Below are 14,000 nucleotides of genomic sequence, written 5' to 3'. Positions count from 1 at the left end.
AATCTGGATCCACACTACTACCGTGGCAGGCGGCCAGCTGAGTGATGTGTGCGGTTTAAACGGCCCCCGCATCCTGCCCGCTTATCTGTAGGTGTCCCGATGAGCGCTCGGCTCTCTACTCATCTCGTCTGGCTGTTTTGCTGTATCCCTTCCCTCCTCCTCCTCTTCCTCCTCTTCCTCCTCCTCCTCCTCCTCCTCCATCCATCCCCTCCCTCTCCCCGCTAAGTTCGATGCGATCGGCTCTTGGCCCTGCCGTGAGTTCTCGGTGCGGGCGACAGCGCTGCTGAACATGGCGTCAGACGGGATGATTTTACGAACCACGACCACCAAATCCGGGTCGGAGTCTTGACAGGTAATACGCAGAAATGCCAACGCGACCGGGTTCACGTTTCGCTCACATTTCCACGAATCCATCTCCGCCCGGCTGTCCGCCCGGGTCTTCATACATGTCGGCTGCTTTTTTTTTTTTTTGCGTGGCGGCGGCGGCGGCTCTCCGTCTCTCGCTGGCTTTTGCAGCCCCCCTTGAAGGCGACGCTGATTTAAACGACGCTGATTTAAAGCCTTGCATTTTCTCTGTGTGTGTGTGTGTGTGTTTTTCCCCCCTGTTTTTTTTCCTTACCGGTATGCATTCATGTTACAGGGCTACATTACATCCAATGCTTATGCGGTGGAAAGGGAAATTGTAGGCTCTGCATTGGTTTGTGTCCGCTCATTTGGATTTCTTGTCGAGCCGTTTTTTTCCCTGCGAGGAAGAGCTCAGTTTATGTGTATTGAATAATTCATGTCCCGTATATCTGCTTGTCAAGGCTGAAAATTACAGCTGACCGTGTGTTGTGGTGCCGCTAAACATGCTCAACGGTATGGATTGCATTATTGACACCCAGCTGACCACAGCGATTTTTGAAGTGTTGCTCACGACAGTTGCTGATGGTGATGGTGGTGATGATGATGATGAGCGCATCCTTTGGCCTATTAAGAACAGTGGCAAATCCGAGTTAATTATGAAAATGCATGTAGACGTCGGGCGGCAGGCGGTATGCGGCGTGTTTTGTGAATGACAGTGCCGATCGAGGAGTGAACATGGCACAGGACGCGGCGCCTGGCTCGGTTCCGTGGGCAGACTACGGGTAAATCCTCCTGACATTCCTCTAAACGCAGGCATCCTTCGGCGATGACGGCGCGTCTCTCTCGTTCTTTTACCGATGTTGGAAGCGTTATGCGCCCGGATGCAATGTGCGGGCTAGAAGGCGGCGGATGCTGTTTCTGGTCGCTGCCGGCCTCTTTTTTTTTTTTTTTCCTTTTTTTTTTCTATGTGTGTGTGTGTGTGTCTGTGTGTCTGTGTGTGTGTGGATTGCTTTGTCATGTTCCCCCTGACCGTCAAGCCATAATAACGAGGCGAATCCAGCGGTTGTTGTCATGGCAGGAAAGTAAATGAAACAGAAGATTTCGGAGGATGGGGGTGGAGGGGGAGGAGGAGGAGGAGGGGTGCAAGGAGAAGGAGAGGGGATGTGGACGCATGATGAAGGCTGGCTGTCCGGTGGAATACCCCCCCCTCCCCTCCTTCTCCTTCTCCCCACCACCACCACCTCTCCATCCTGTGTAACGGTGAGGCTGGGGGTCGATCAATATTTCATGAAAGCGGTGATCTCATACGATATTCCTCCCGTGTGGAAATCCGGCACGGGAGGTGTGGGGGGGGGGGGGGAGAGAGAGAGAGAGAGAGAGAATGTGTAGCAATGGAGGAATGACTGTAGATCCTCCTGAAATCTGCCAGGGAAACCCCGCTCCCCCCCGCCGCCACCACCACCACCAGCACCACCACAAACCACCCCCCTTCCCTCACTCCTTCTTCATCCCTCCTCCTCCCGCTGTAGAGAGAGAGAGGGAAAGAGAGAGCGCTGTCCGTGGTGCTGAAATCCAGCGTCACTCACAAATCAGTGCGGTACTGGCCCTACCACGGTAAATACAGCGTCAGATAGATACACCCGGGGATGCCTCTACTCACTTTTACCCGCCTTTTCACCTATGGAACAGGAGTTGATCTACCTCTCTGTAGGGCTGAAGCAACTCTCTGTGCTGTGAAATTCTGATAGAGAGTAGTTTCAAGCTGATGTTATATGAGGATAGTGTCTTTTAAGGGGAGAAAAAAAAAGAAGTCTCTAATTGTTTTTTGTTGATATTGCTGCTTGTTTGGCTTATGATGCTCACCAACTGGAGGTCATAGTTCACCCGGCCTTTTTTTTATTATTATTTAGGCCTATTTATTCACCACTGCATCTCTGCCCACATCAGAGGGGGTTAATTCCTCTATGTGTCATTAGTCACTCGAATCCCCCCAACTGTATCCCCGGCGCAGTGACAGATTGCCAGTTTGATCTCGCTGTGCGGTGTTGACAATTCCCACAATACATATGCTGATGTTGAGACGCAAGCGACAGGCTTATTTGTCTTTCTGATGTATTTGTGTGTGTGTGTGTGTGTATATGGGGTAGGAGGGCTCGCACTGTCAGGGGAAACAAAACGTCAAAGGAGGGTGAGGAATACGGGGGAAGAGGAAGCGGTGACCTGTTCTACCTGACCCTCTGCCTTTTTTTTTTTTTTTAAGAATCGGGATTACCGTGAGGAAACTAAGCTCCATACGCTCCTGTAGCATCATATAGGGCCTCGGTGTTATATCCACAGGCCTCCATACCATTAGTCTGCTGTGGGATTGGGCCGGTGTGAGCGGAATGCTAATGGGAGTCTGGACCGGTGCTCAATCTCCCTTCCTGAGAGGGGGTCAAAGGTCAGCCGTCCACTCCTCCACTCAGTCACCGGGGGGAGGAGATGAGACCTTGGCTCACCCTCCTCCATCACTTACACACCCCCCCACCCCACCACCACACACACACACACACACACACATACACACACTCACCCCTGACAGGTGACAGAGCCCAGGGGACATCTCTGTTTAGACCCCAGGCGCACAGCAGCCAGCATCAGGAGGTGGTGGTGGTGGTGGTGGGAGGGGTGGAGCTTAAATAATGTATCTTAAAAAGTGGAAGTGGTGCGGTGGATGTGTGGAAAGAGGGGAGGGTTTATTTGTGTGGAGAAGGAGGGAGGGAAGACTTGAAATAGGATAATTGGGGTGAACATGCTGTCACTTGTCAAAGATGTCACACTGAAAATGTGAGCTTTGTTAGGAGGGGATGAAAGCTGCTCATGCTGTGCTCAGCCTACTGTGGTGTGTGTGTGTGTGTGTGTTTTTTCAGTGCCTACCTTTGTGTGTGTATGTGCTTTGCGTGTGTACATGTGTGCATGTGTGTGTGAGTGCGTATTTTGATGCATGAGTGTTCAGTGCCCGGTTTCTAGCGGTCTGTGTTTCTTCCTGTTTAGCATGAGTTTTAATTGTCCCGTGTCTCTCTCCCTGGGCTTGCTTCAGGGTTCCGGGCAGCGCTCGACTACACACTCACCCACTTCAGCTAAATGTGTGTGTCTGCACTGCTTGGTGTGTGTGCCACTTCAGCTAAATGTGTGTGTCTGCACTGCTTGGTGTGTGTGTGTGTGTGTGTGTGTGTGTTTGCAGTGATATAGCGGTAAATACAGAGGTGGTAAACTATGACCTCAAGTCGGTGACAGGAGAAGGACCACACACCACAAATACAAATGACATCTTCAGATAGTATATACTGTATTTGTGATGTGCTTTCTTGAAGATATGATATTTCATGTAACAGTGCTTACAATGATGTGTAGTATGAATTTATATTATAAGCATTTGTATTGCCTTCACAAAGAAAAAGGTGGATAAAGTGAGTTTAGGGGGGTTTACCTTCCACCACATCTGTATGTGTGTGTGTCTGCTTGCACCTTCTGCTAGCATAGTTCCCTTCAACATTAGACATGTGCACACACACATACACACACACACACACACACACACACACACACACACACAGCATGCACAAAATGCCTGTACACCCATATTTTTCTAGGAAACCCACATGAGGGTAGGGCTGGACTATGCCACACATTTGATGCACACACACTCAGCTGTAGTGTGTGTGACTGAGTGTATGTGCGCATGTGTGAAGCGTACGTGTGTGTGTGTGTGTGTGTGTGTGTGCAGCATGCATGTGCGTGTGCCTTTGCATGTGCGGCATATGTGCGTACGCATGTGACTCCGCTCTGCTCTTTTGTCTTTGTGCACTAATACTGAGCTCTGGCTGCAAAAACACAGCTTAGCAAATCCCCCCCCAGTCCCAAATATAGCTACTGTATGCATACCTCCCATGATCACACACAGAGAGAGAGAGAGAGAGGGGGAGAGAGAGGGAGAGAGAGATAAGGGGGGAGGGGTTGGGGGTGAAGAGACAGAGAGGGAGAGAGAGAGAGACTGGCTCCCTGCAAAAGGCATTCAGTGGTTTTTAATCTGTATAAAGCCGGTGTGTATGTGTGGGACCATACAGTACAGCACCGCTCCACCAATGGGCCGCGGATGCTGTTGGATGTGTGGCTTGATTCACCGCCCATAGAAACTCCCATTGATGCCGGCTGCTGAGGAGTGTGTGTGGGTTAACTCCGGCCCGTCCCGAAAGAGACGTGGACACACACTCGGGCGCCCGGGCTTCCAATGAGGAGCCAGGGCAGGAGAAGCTCCACTCTGCGGCAGACAACACACATTTTTCCCTCTCTCTCTCTCTCACTCTCCCTATCCCTCTCTCTCTCTCTCGTCTCTTTTCTTTTTTTTTTTTTTTTGCTCTTTTTTCTATCTCCCTCGGTTGTAACAACTGAGAGAGGCTCGGAGATGTGTGGGCGGCTCTCCAAACTTACATGTCTATCAGAAAGACATGAATCGACGGCAGGCAGGCTTCCCAAAACAACCACATTTAGATCGCTCTCTCAAACCCCCCTCTCTCTCTCTCTGTTAAGTCGGACTAATTCTCCGATTCCCTGCAGAACGGGTGGGGGTTTGGAGGGGTGGTGTCTGTCCGTTTTGCTAATCGTATGTGGCCTGCGTTTCATTGGTCGGCGAAAAAAGAGGGGAAGTGCTATGACAGATAACGAGACAACGAAATTGCTTTCATTCACACCATACACTCCATATGTCTAATTTGAGATAAAGCGCATTTGTGGATACTTTTCCACATATGACACAGCACATGTTATTTACTGTGTTGGACCATAACGCAAAAAAGTGTTCTGTCCCAAACTATATATAGGAGAAGTGATGGGGAACTGTACTATGGAGGGCAGGGGAGAATTTGTGGAAGTTACCCCGGTTAAGAGGCGGCTGCTTGGGGGAGTTGTGGGGGATTGCCGGGCCTCCCTCGGGTGTTGTTTACGGTGCTGTGAAAATTCAAACAATGTAATGTCTAATAGGTTCAAACCCTCCGAGGTGAATAGTTGTGTGCTTGTGCTATTTGGTGTGTGTGTGTGTGTGTGCACGTGGGGTTTCGCCCGTACGTGTCCGGGTGCAGACGGGATAATAACTATTTAATCTGCTTTTCCGCATAATTTAATCTCTGGAGTTTGTCCCAAGCTCACCTTAACAGCTCAGGCGCTAAAGAGGCTCGGGCCGGAGAAACAGGAGTCAAGTCAGCGAGAGGCGGCCTAGCGTGCCAGAGGAGCGCCTTGACCGGTGCTGGGAGACGCCGTCATCTGTCACCGGATGGCTTGTGCGGCTGCCAAGTCGCGGAGCAATCTTCTCCCGGTGCCTCTCTCTCCGCGCCAAACGACTAGACCGACTGTCTGCATCGCGAGTCCGGTGTTCTACACTCGAAGGGAAAAAAAAAAAAAAAAAAAAAAATCCACCCCCTCGTGTCGTATCATCAATCTGTGATGTTCGATGCCGGTTCCGGGAGTTCTTTTGTGATGAAGTGTTGTAATTTACCTTTTCGGTGTACCCCTCAACCTGCCTTGTCCGCTTCTACTTCAGTTAGTGGTTACCTACATTTCCCAGAATGCCTTTTGACGGCACCCAGAGAACGGGGCCTGAATGTGGAGAGAGCGATAGCCATAGCAGAGTTGAAAGTGTGAGAGTCACCCCCCCCTTATTGAAAATGCAACATGTCTTGTGACTGCATTGCATTCTTGGTCTATTGAGGCTACTGCTGGTGGACTCTTCTTCTTCTATGATGGATTTATGCTTGTATGATTGTTGAACATTGGTGCCAAATGGTGAGTCTAGAAAGAAGCTCTTGCTCTTTGATTCTAAGGGATTTGACATTTACTGTTGATGTTTTAGATAGCTGAAAATCGTAATGCTATCTATGTTTGGCCAGTTATCCATGGGAATAAGAACAATACACCACCAAATAATAAAATGGGCCCAGAAATGCAAGGTACATTGCCAATAGTGATTTTTCCTTGAAGTCATTTAGCTGATGATCTGATCCAGTGCGACATATAATGAGTGAGCAGGTATGAGTTCAGTGTCTTGAAAAAAAGAAACTTCCCACACCATCAAAATGACCGGAGCCTAAATCCACACGGGCCACCCGGGTATCCGTGTGTCTCTCTTTATGCCCGTTAACATTCCGGAGTTATTATTTCTCCCCATTTTCCAGTCTGCTGATGTCGGAGACGGCCAGACGTAATCAGCTGACATCGCTAACATCATGACCGGCTAACAAAAATACAAAATAGATGTTTACATTCGGTTCACTGGTGATATAAAAATACATGGTTTGGATGGGAATCAATGAGCCCCAGGCGAGTGTCTACCCACTAGCATGATTTTATTCCTCTCTCTCTCTCTTTTTGTTTTTTTTTCTCCCCCTGCTTTGACCCAACTCTCCGTGTGTCTCTCTGTCTATGGCTGAACTCTTCTCTAGGCTGCTACTGGGGGTGTTCCCTTTGCAAAAAAAAAGATATGTGGGCATCTGTGCAACAATATGCTACTTAGAGAGGGATACACTCGGAGCTAAGCGGGGGGAAAAAAAGATAAAAACACACAAATGGGGCATACACTCATTCCTGCTCTTCGGTTCCCATCCAGTCGACCTATTTTTAGATCGTCTTTAAGCCAAATCTGACCGGCTATTTTGTGTTTTTGTCAGCTTGTCACGCCGCCTGTATCGACCTTTGCGTGTTTGGCTGTCAATAGAACGGGAAAAATGAATAATGCTGTAGTGCCGAGGGTCATAAAGACAAAATGGCAGCATGCACACGGATGGGCGTGTGTGCATCCATTCAGAATGAGCCTGGAAGTACGTAGATCTCTGGCCTTTGTTTGCATAATACTAAGGTGTGGCCAGAGAAGGATTTATCATTCTCCGGGGTGGGGCTCGTACTGTAGCGGTAGTTAGAACACGGACTGACCCTTCTCTCTCTCTCACTCTCTCTCTGCATTACACACACACACACACACACACAGCTGTCACAGTGGACAGCAGTAAGGCAGGCGGACCACATGACCAGAATAGACAATACGGGATCAGGGACACGAACACAGAATGAGAATTAAGTCTTCACTGCAAAGGAATTATTTTCAGCGTCGAGTAGTGCAGGTGGTGGGAGGGGGGTCCTTTTCCCTCCCTCTCTCTCTCTCTCTCTCTCTCTCACTCACTCTCTCTCTCTCTCTCTGCTTTCATAGCCCATGGAAATGATCCTCCCTTACTGTAAATAGTCCTTAATTGGGATGTGAGTTAGAGGCAGACGGTATTTGGCGGACGGAGAGCAGAGTCTCCTCCGCTCTCGTAGGCTCTTGTCAACTCTCCAGAGAAGAGCTCCGTTGGGGCTGCCTGGAAAGCCATTCCCAGACTGGATGCGTAGGTGTAGGAGAGTTGGCCGGTTCCCACTCCCTCATGGCCTAAAGCAGCGCCACAGTCTGCCATTCATTTGAGGTGATATTCACTGGAGGCTAGCATAGGCACCGAAAAAACAAAAAAAACAAAAAAAACAGGAGGGAGATCGGCGCTCGATTATTTTGGGAGTAAGCAAAAGAGCAAAACGAGATGCATTGTGCTATAGGTGCTTTCTGGTGTCAGCACTAATCTTGTTTTGCTGGGAAAAACAGGCATCGGACATGCAGGGCTTGAAGCTATTTTATTCTATTTTTGTATGGGTGCTAAATTTGGTTCGGCTTTCTGGAATAAGTAAGAGTTCCCGGCAAGCGTTTGATGGACTGAGATGCGCAGGAGGTGGCTAAGTGCAAACCCTTAGGTTTACATGGTGTGTAGGTTCAGTCGACCCAAATGAGCGCAAAATTTTCATACTATTTTTTGAACTGATAGCTATTTAGGTGTTTAGGTGTTTACACAGGTTTGCAGTGTTGGCGTAGGCCACTGGATCAACATCTATATTCAATGTCAAAATGTTTGCTGGGTACTTATACTAAATGATTGCAAGCACAAATAATGATACTAAAAAATAGTGGTACCTGGTTGACTACATAATAGCACCTTTACAGACAAACTTCAGGTGAAGGTTTGTTTTTTTTTGGCAATAGAACCCTTCAATTACACTGCAGAAGTTTCACCGAATCCAGGCTACCTTTTGCTTTCAAGAGATACTACTCTTGCTTGTTGTATTTTTTTTTTTAAGGCCTATAGTCTGGAGAGACAGCGAGTCCCCCCCCCCTCTCTCCCCCTCTCCCCCTCTCCCCCTCCCCTCGCTTTGGGTCGGGCTCCCGCCACGCGATAACCTGCGCGAGGAGAGGAGCGCGCTGAGTGATGGCGATGGAGATGGAGATAAGAGATAACAGCGGCGGGTTTTAACTGATGAGTCACTCTCGAGGCCCCCCCCCCCCCCCCGCTGCCCGCTGGATGCCCGCGTCCTGGCTCGAGGTGTTAATTAGGGCTGGAGGGGATGGAGGGAAGCGAAGGATGAGGGGAAAAAAAGAGAGAGAGTAAGATAGAGAGAGAGAAAGAGAGTCATTGATTCCGTCAGCGGCCCCCGGACGTACTGCCGTGCCGCCTCACGTTTTTTTATCAGTCGGCATCTAATAGGTGTCCGAAACGTACACCTCTCTCATGTTTCACTGGGAGGGAGGGGGGAGGGGCGGGGGGGGTCATCTTGCCTGCATCTAGCATCTATCACAGGCTGACTGGGTGCTGATGTCATAGGGAACTCCTCATAGACACACAGGAGCTACACCAGCAATACTACCGTCTCAGCATAAGTTACTCATTCTTACCATTTTAAACCATCAATGCAGCCAAATATGAATCCTGCACTATGGGTTTGGTTTGCCTAAATTTGCGCTTTGGATAGGAATCTACCTTTTGTTTCTATTTGAGGGTGTGTGACATGAAAAGGTTGGAGAGGCTCTGTTTTTACGGGTGGGGGAGACATGTTTATGTGTTATTACTTCTGCTGTGAACTCAATGTGTCACCATTTTGTTGCCTTAAATGCCTCCCTCTGTGGATTACGTTTTACCTGGTCACCGTTACCGTGGAGATATGACATTTCCCCAAGAATGAATCAGATGCATGAATCTTTTTTTTTCCTGTTTGGCACAAAGGATTATGTCAGGGTTTTTTTTTCTTTATGTGATGTTGAGATGGTTGTTTAGCCTCGGACCCCCTTTGCACCTGGCATCAACATGCGGCTTGTGTCCGGGTTGAGTCTAGAAATTTTTTTATTTACACCTGACATTAAAATGCGTCTGCGATACGCACAGTGAAATCAGATTTCTCTTTCCATAGCCTGCTGGACACGTCACTTGCACTTGTAATATTTACATCCCTCCAACAGTGACAGTAAACACCTCGTCTCGCTTATTCCCAATCCAAGAGAATCCTGACAGTCTATTTTTGGCAAGTATGTTACTATCTGAGCTGCCTGCCACCTGTTTGATTTCCCTGTGCTTCCTGATGGGATCCACACACAAATGTTTACGTAGATGTGTGCTGATCGGGGGTGCAATTGCATTTACATTTCTCACTTACACTTCTCACGTCTCACTTTGAGTGATCGGATCTTTAATGGATCTTGGGTGTCTAATGCCAGGTGTAAAGGCAGTCTGAGAGAAGCCGGGTAGAAAAAAAGTTGAAACTGGAATTTGTGGTTTGGTTCTCTGGTGACTGACACACAAACAACCAAATGTAGCCAGTATTAAGGATAAATAAATGGGAGTTGAGTTGCAACATGTTGCATGATTGTCAGACAAATCACTTGAAATCAACTTAAATCAGCAACGTATGTTGATATGCTAAATGAGGATATTTGAAACATGTTGTGCTCTCAAGACTCCCATTCAGTTACCATTAACAACGCATTCTAAGTCAACAAAGAGTCATAGTATTTTATCGACTAATCACTCAAAACATTTCTTCCCCTGCTGCTGACCCCTTCAAAAACATGCGTACATGTAACTGATTGTTAGATGTAGTAAAGTTCATTGTTCTGATGCCGGACATGTCGGCCTACTTAAAAAATTTTCAGAGAATCCCTCAGTACAACGTGCTTTTAAAAACTCTGATGAGAGGAGGACCGATGATGAGCAGTGCAGCTCAGATCTTCCATGTAGTGCAGCGGCTATTAAATCTGCCTCGCTGGAGGAAGAGGCAGCGAACCTCATTCAACATCAGTCTGTTTTGCAGTATTTCCGACATTTGTTTTTGTTTGCCAAAGAGAGAAAGAGAGAGAGGGGGAATGTGTGTGTGTGTGTGTGTGGTGGGAGGGGTTAAAGGGGAAGTGGGAAGGGGAACAGAGGAGGCAAAGAGAGAGGCAAATTCAAAGTGAACTCAAGTACATGAATTGCACAATAAGCGTAGTGATTTTTTTTTTTTCCTCACGATTGCAAAATATTCCGATACATTTTCCCATTCCATTTTAACACCCAGTGGGAACGCTTGAGGATCCCAGGCTGGTAGGTAGTGGCACCCAGTCACAAGTCCGAAGAACAAACCCAGAGTGTCTGGAATAGCAGCGCTGGGAGGAGAGGTGTAGCGCCGTGTGACTTCTGGCTGTCACCCTTGGCAACGGCCCTTCCTCTGCTGCTTGACACGCTGCCAGGGTGTCCATTGGCTTGTCACTCGTCCAGACCCGCTCCCTCCCTCCCTCCCTCCCTCCCTCCCTCCTTCCCTTCCCGAAGGCCACCGGAGCGGCCGCGTCGAGGTGCGACGCGCTGATCGATGTGCGTGACACACACGCTTCCGGGAACCACCATCCTCTCTGAACTGGGGGAGAAATGTTTCTGTCTATTTCTGGATCACCAAATGGAAAGGTTGCACATTGAAGAGAGAGAGGGGAGGGTATTTTTTTGTATTTAACAAAAGGATTCTGTTTTAATAGTTATTTCCAATGATGTGTTTTTTGGTTGAATTCTTACCTCAAGTGAAATAAACAGCTTTTACCGTTGCTATCAAATGAGCAATTGCATGCATAATTCAGGATATTGACAGTAATTATGTCAGTCATCGGCTTGCTCACACATTTATATTTACATCAGTTTCGCTAATCAATTCCATATCAATGATAATTCGGAATCATGTTTGATGAGCGGTGGAGGATGTGGGTCTTCAGAGATAAATATAATCGCCTTCCCTCTCCCTATCCCACCCATATATCACATTTTATCTCGTACCATCTCCCTTTTTCTCGCTCGCTATTTTTGTCCCTGTCTCCTCACCTCTCTCTCCCTCTCTCTCTCTCTCGCTCTCTCTCTCGGTCCACCTCTCTCACTTTTTTTTTACCTCCGCTGTCTGTCTGCGCTCGCCTCCCTCCATCTCCCCGGCAGAGCGAGCGGTAAGAGGGGAGCATGTACGTGTGAATAATGGAGGAGGGCAGCTTCTCCCTAACGAGGTGTGTTTGATGGCCGACCCGGCCCCCGGTGTGTGTGTGTGAGTGTGTGTGTGTGTGTGTGTGTGTGTGGTCAAGGTGTTCTCCCATTCTCCTCCTCCATTATTCAGCGTCATGCCTTTCCCGTGTCTCGCCACCCGCTACCACAAAACCCTTTCAGATCATGGCACCTGGGAATCAAATGTTAATAGACACCCACACCCACACGCGCACACACACACATACACACACACACACACACACACACACAAGAACCGATGTGATTGACATGACTTGACATGGCTCGCCGGCTTTGTTGCCCTTTTGCATCATTTATGATCTTACAAGGAGCATGACTGCTGGTGTTCCAATCTCGGCATGAGTGTGACTATGTATCTTTGAAAGGGAGTTTTCCAACTCACTGCTCCGTTCTTCTTCATCGCCTCATCCTCTTCTTCTTCATTGCACCTTCTTTCATTGTATCCTGGTGATTAGAGAGTCCGTCCCATAACCAGAAGATCACAGGGTTTGATTCCCGGTCAACGTAATCCTTGAGCAGGACAATGAACTCCTCCAGGGGCTCCACTCTTGGTTGGCTCCTGCACTCCTGACATGTACATGCATGTGTGTCTCAGTGGGATATGTGAAGAGATGTGTGAAATATGGCAAGTGAAGCACTGTACGGGGGGGGGGGGGGGGTTGGAGAAATCTCCTCTGGATCTCCAGTCTCCTCTAGCTCCCAGTGTGGGGGACCCAGGCAGGCAGAGAGAGAGACGTCACAGAGGCTGTGCTGTTGTTGTGGTGGTTGGCCTGAGGTAGAGGTAGATGTGTCTGGAGGTTCGGGTTTTAAACAGCCGAGCCAGAGCCAAACACCCACCACTGAAGAAGAAGAAGAAGAAGAGCAGGAACTCCTCCCGACATTCAGCCTCAGCTAGCACTAGCCTTGAGAAGAAGGACAAGTTTCCTACTCTGTGTGTGTGTGTGTGTGTGTGTGTGTGTGTGTGTGTGTGTGTGTGTGTGTGTGTGTGAGCGCTCTGTCTGACAGTGGGAAGCTGCAATGTAATTGCTGACACTGTCCAGAGGATTGAATGTAATGAAGGTAGCTGCTTACAGGCTGCTTCATTAGTACAGCTGGGCCCGGGGCACTCCCTGTGTGTGTGTGTGTGTGTGTGTGTGTGTGTGTGTGTGTGTGTGTGTGTGTGGGCATGTGAAACTCTGCATCCTGGGAAATAAGGGGAGTTGAGTGGTACACATACACTCACACACACACACACATTACCACCCACCCACTCACGCATTAACAAACACATCAACAAGCACTGGCAGCATGTGGAGCATGTTGGTTGTAACTTTGATCCATAGGAGTTCATTTCCTCTATGTGTTTGCTGCTTTTAGGTTTTAGCTTTCTCAATATGTGCTGCAGAAAACATTACCATGGTGCAACCTAGAAATCCTTCCTCCAACAGGCCATTTCTCCTCTCAGCAAGCCCACACTCTTTGCACTTTTTTGGGGTGTAATGTGGACTAAGATGTGCATTTAATTTATTTTACTCTGGACTCAGGCAAATCCAGTTCATCAGCTCTTTTGACATTACAATATTGTACTGAGTGTTGCAAAGTTATTATTCTTCCATGTCTGCCTAAAGAAGGGATCACCGCTGACCTTCAGTGTGCGGTAACAGGAAGTTCCCCCTCCTCTGCGAAGCCACAGCCGGACGTAGCATTAGCATAATGTTGCCTAGCGTTGCCGCTGCATAGTTTTGGGTGCCGCAGAGTTCCGCTTCGCTTTGTTCCACTGATTTCACGATGATTGTCGGCACAATGCGCTAAAGCCGCAGCTGTGCTGATCGGGCTTTTGTTTTGCCTTTTCAGAAGCGTGGCTGGCATGAAATGGGATTTGCGGGCAGGGGAGTGGGGGAGGGCTGGTCACGGGGAGGGCAGCCGGTGGACCAGACGATGATGAGGCTGCCACCGTCGCCACATGGGGACCCTCTCTCTCGCTCCCCCCCAAAAACGCAGCGGAGATGCAGTTTAGATTAACTTTCCTCTTAGTGAACAATGTGTCACTTACAATACGGCCGCGTCTCCCGCCTCGGACATCGGCTCGGCAGCTGGCACCTCTTGAGACGCGCCTGGTCCCCGGCCGGGGTTAGGGCGGTGGACGTGGAGTTTGCTTTGCCCCGTCAAAATGATTCCCCCCCCTGGACTGTGTGAGTTTGACCCTTAGCTCTGATTGGAAACCTGCCATTGATTCTGAATGACCATCTGCCAGCCTAACCTTGACCCCTA

General features: G+C 48.8%; 1 protein-coding gene across 1 annotated transcript in view; it reads left to right on the top strand.

Annotated features, from left to right (window-relative positions):
• Positions 1-1,453: 1,453 nt before the first annotated feature.
• LOC139648478 (gephyrin) overlaps positions 1,454-14,000 on the top strand; it is an 81,927-nt gene continuing 69,380 nt past the window's right edge. The window contains exon 1 of the mRNA XM_071524614.1: positions 1,454-1,532. Within this exon, the coding sequence (XP_071380715.1) occupies positions 1,454-1,532 (79 nt within the window). The remainder of the gene's footprint in view (positions 1,533-14,000) is intronic.

The sequence above is a fragment of the Centroberyx affinis genome, unplaced genomic scaffold (assembly GCF_046629955.1).
Source record: "Centroberyx affinis isolate AG114_WGS23_722 - 3 ecotype Tasmania unplaced genomic scaffold, CSIRO-AGI_Caff_v1 ptg001207l_1, whole genome shotgun sequence".
NCBI classification, from domain to species: domain Eukaryota; kingdom Metazoa; phylum Chordata; class Actinopteri; order Beryciformes; family Berycidae; genus Centroberyx; species Centroberyx affinis.
The sequence above is the reverse complement of the archived record's forward strand: the minus strand, read 5'-3'. Positions and strand labels throughout refer to the sequence as shown.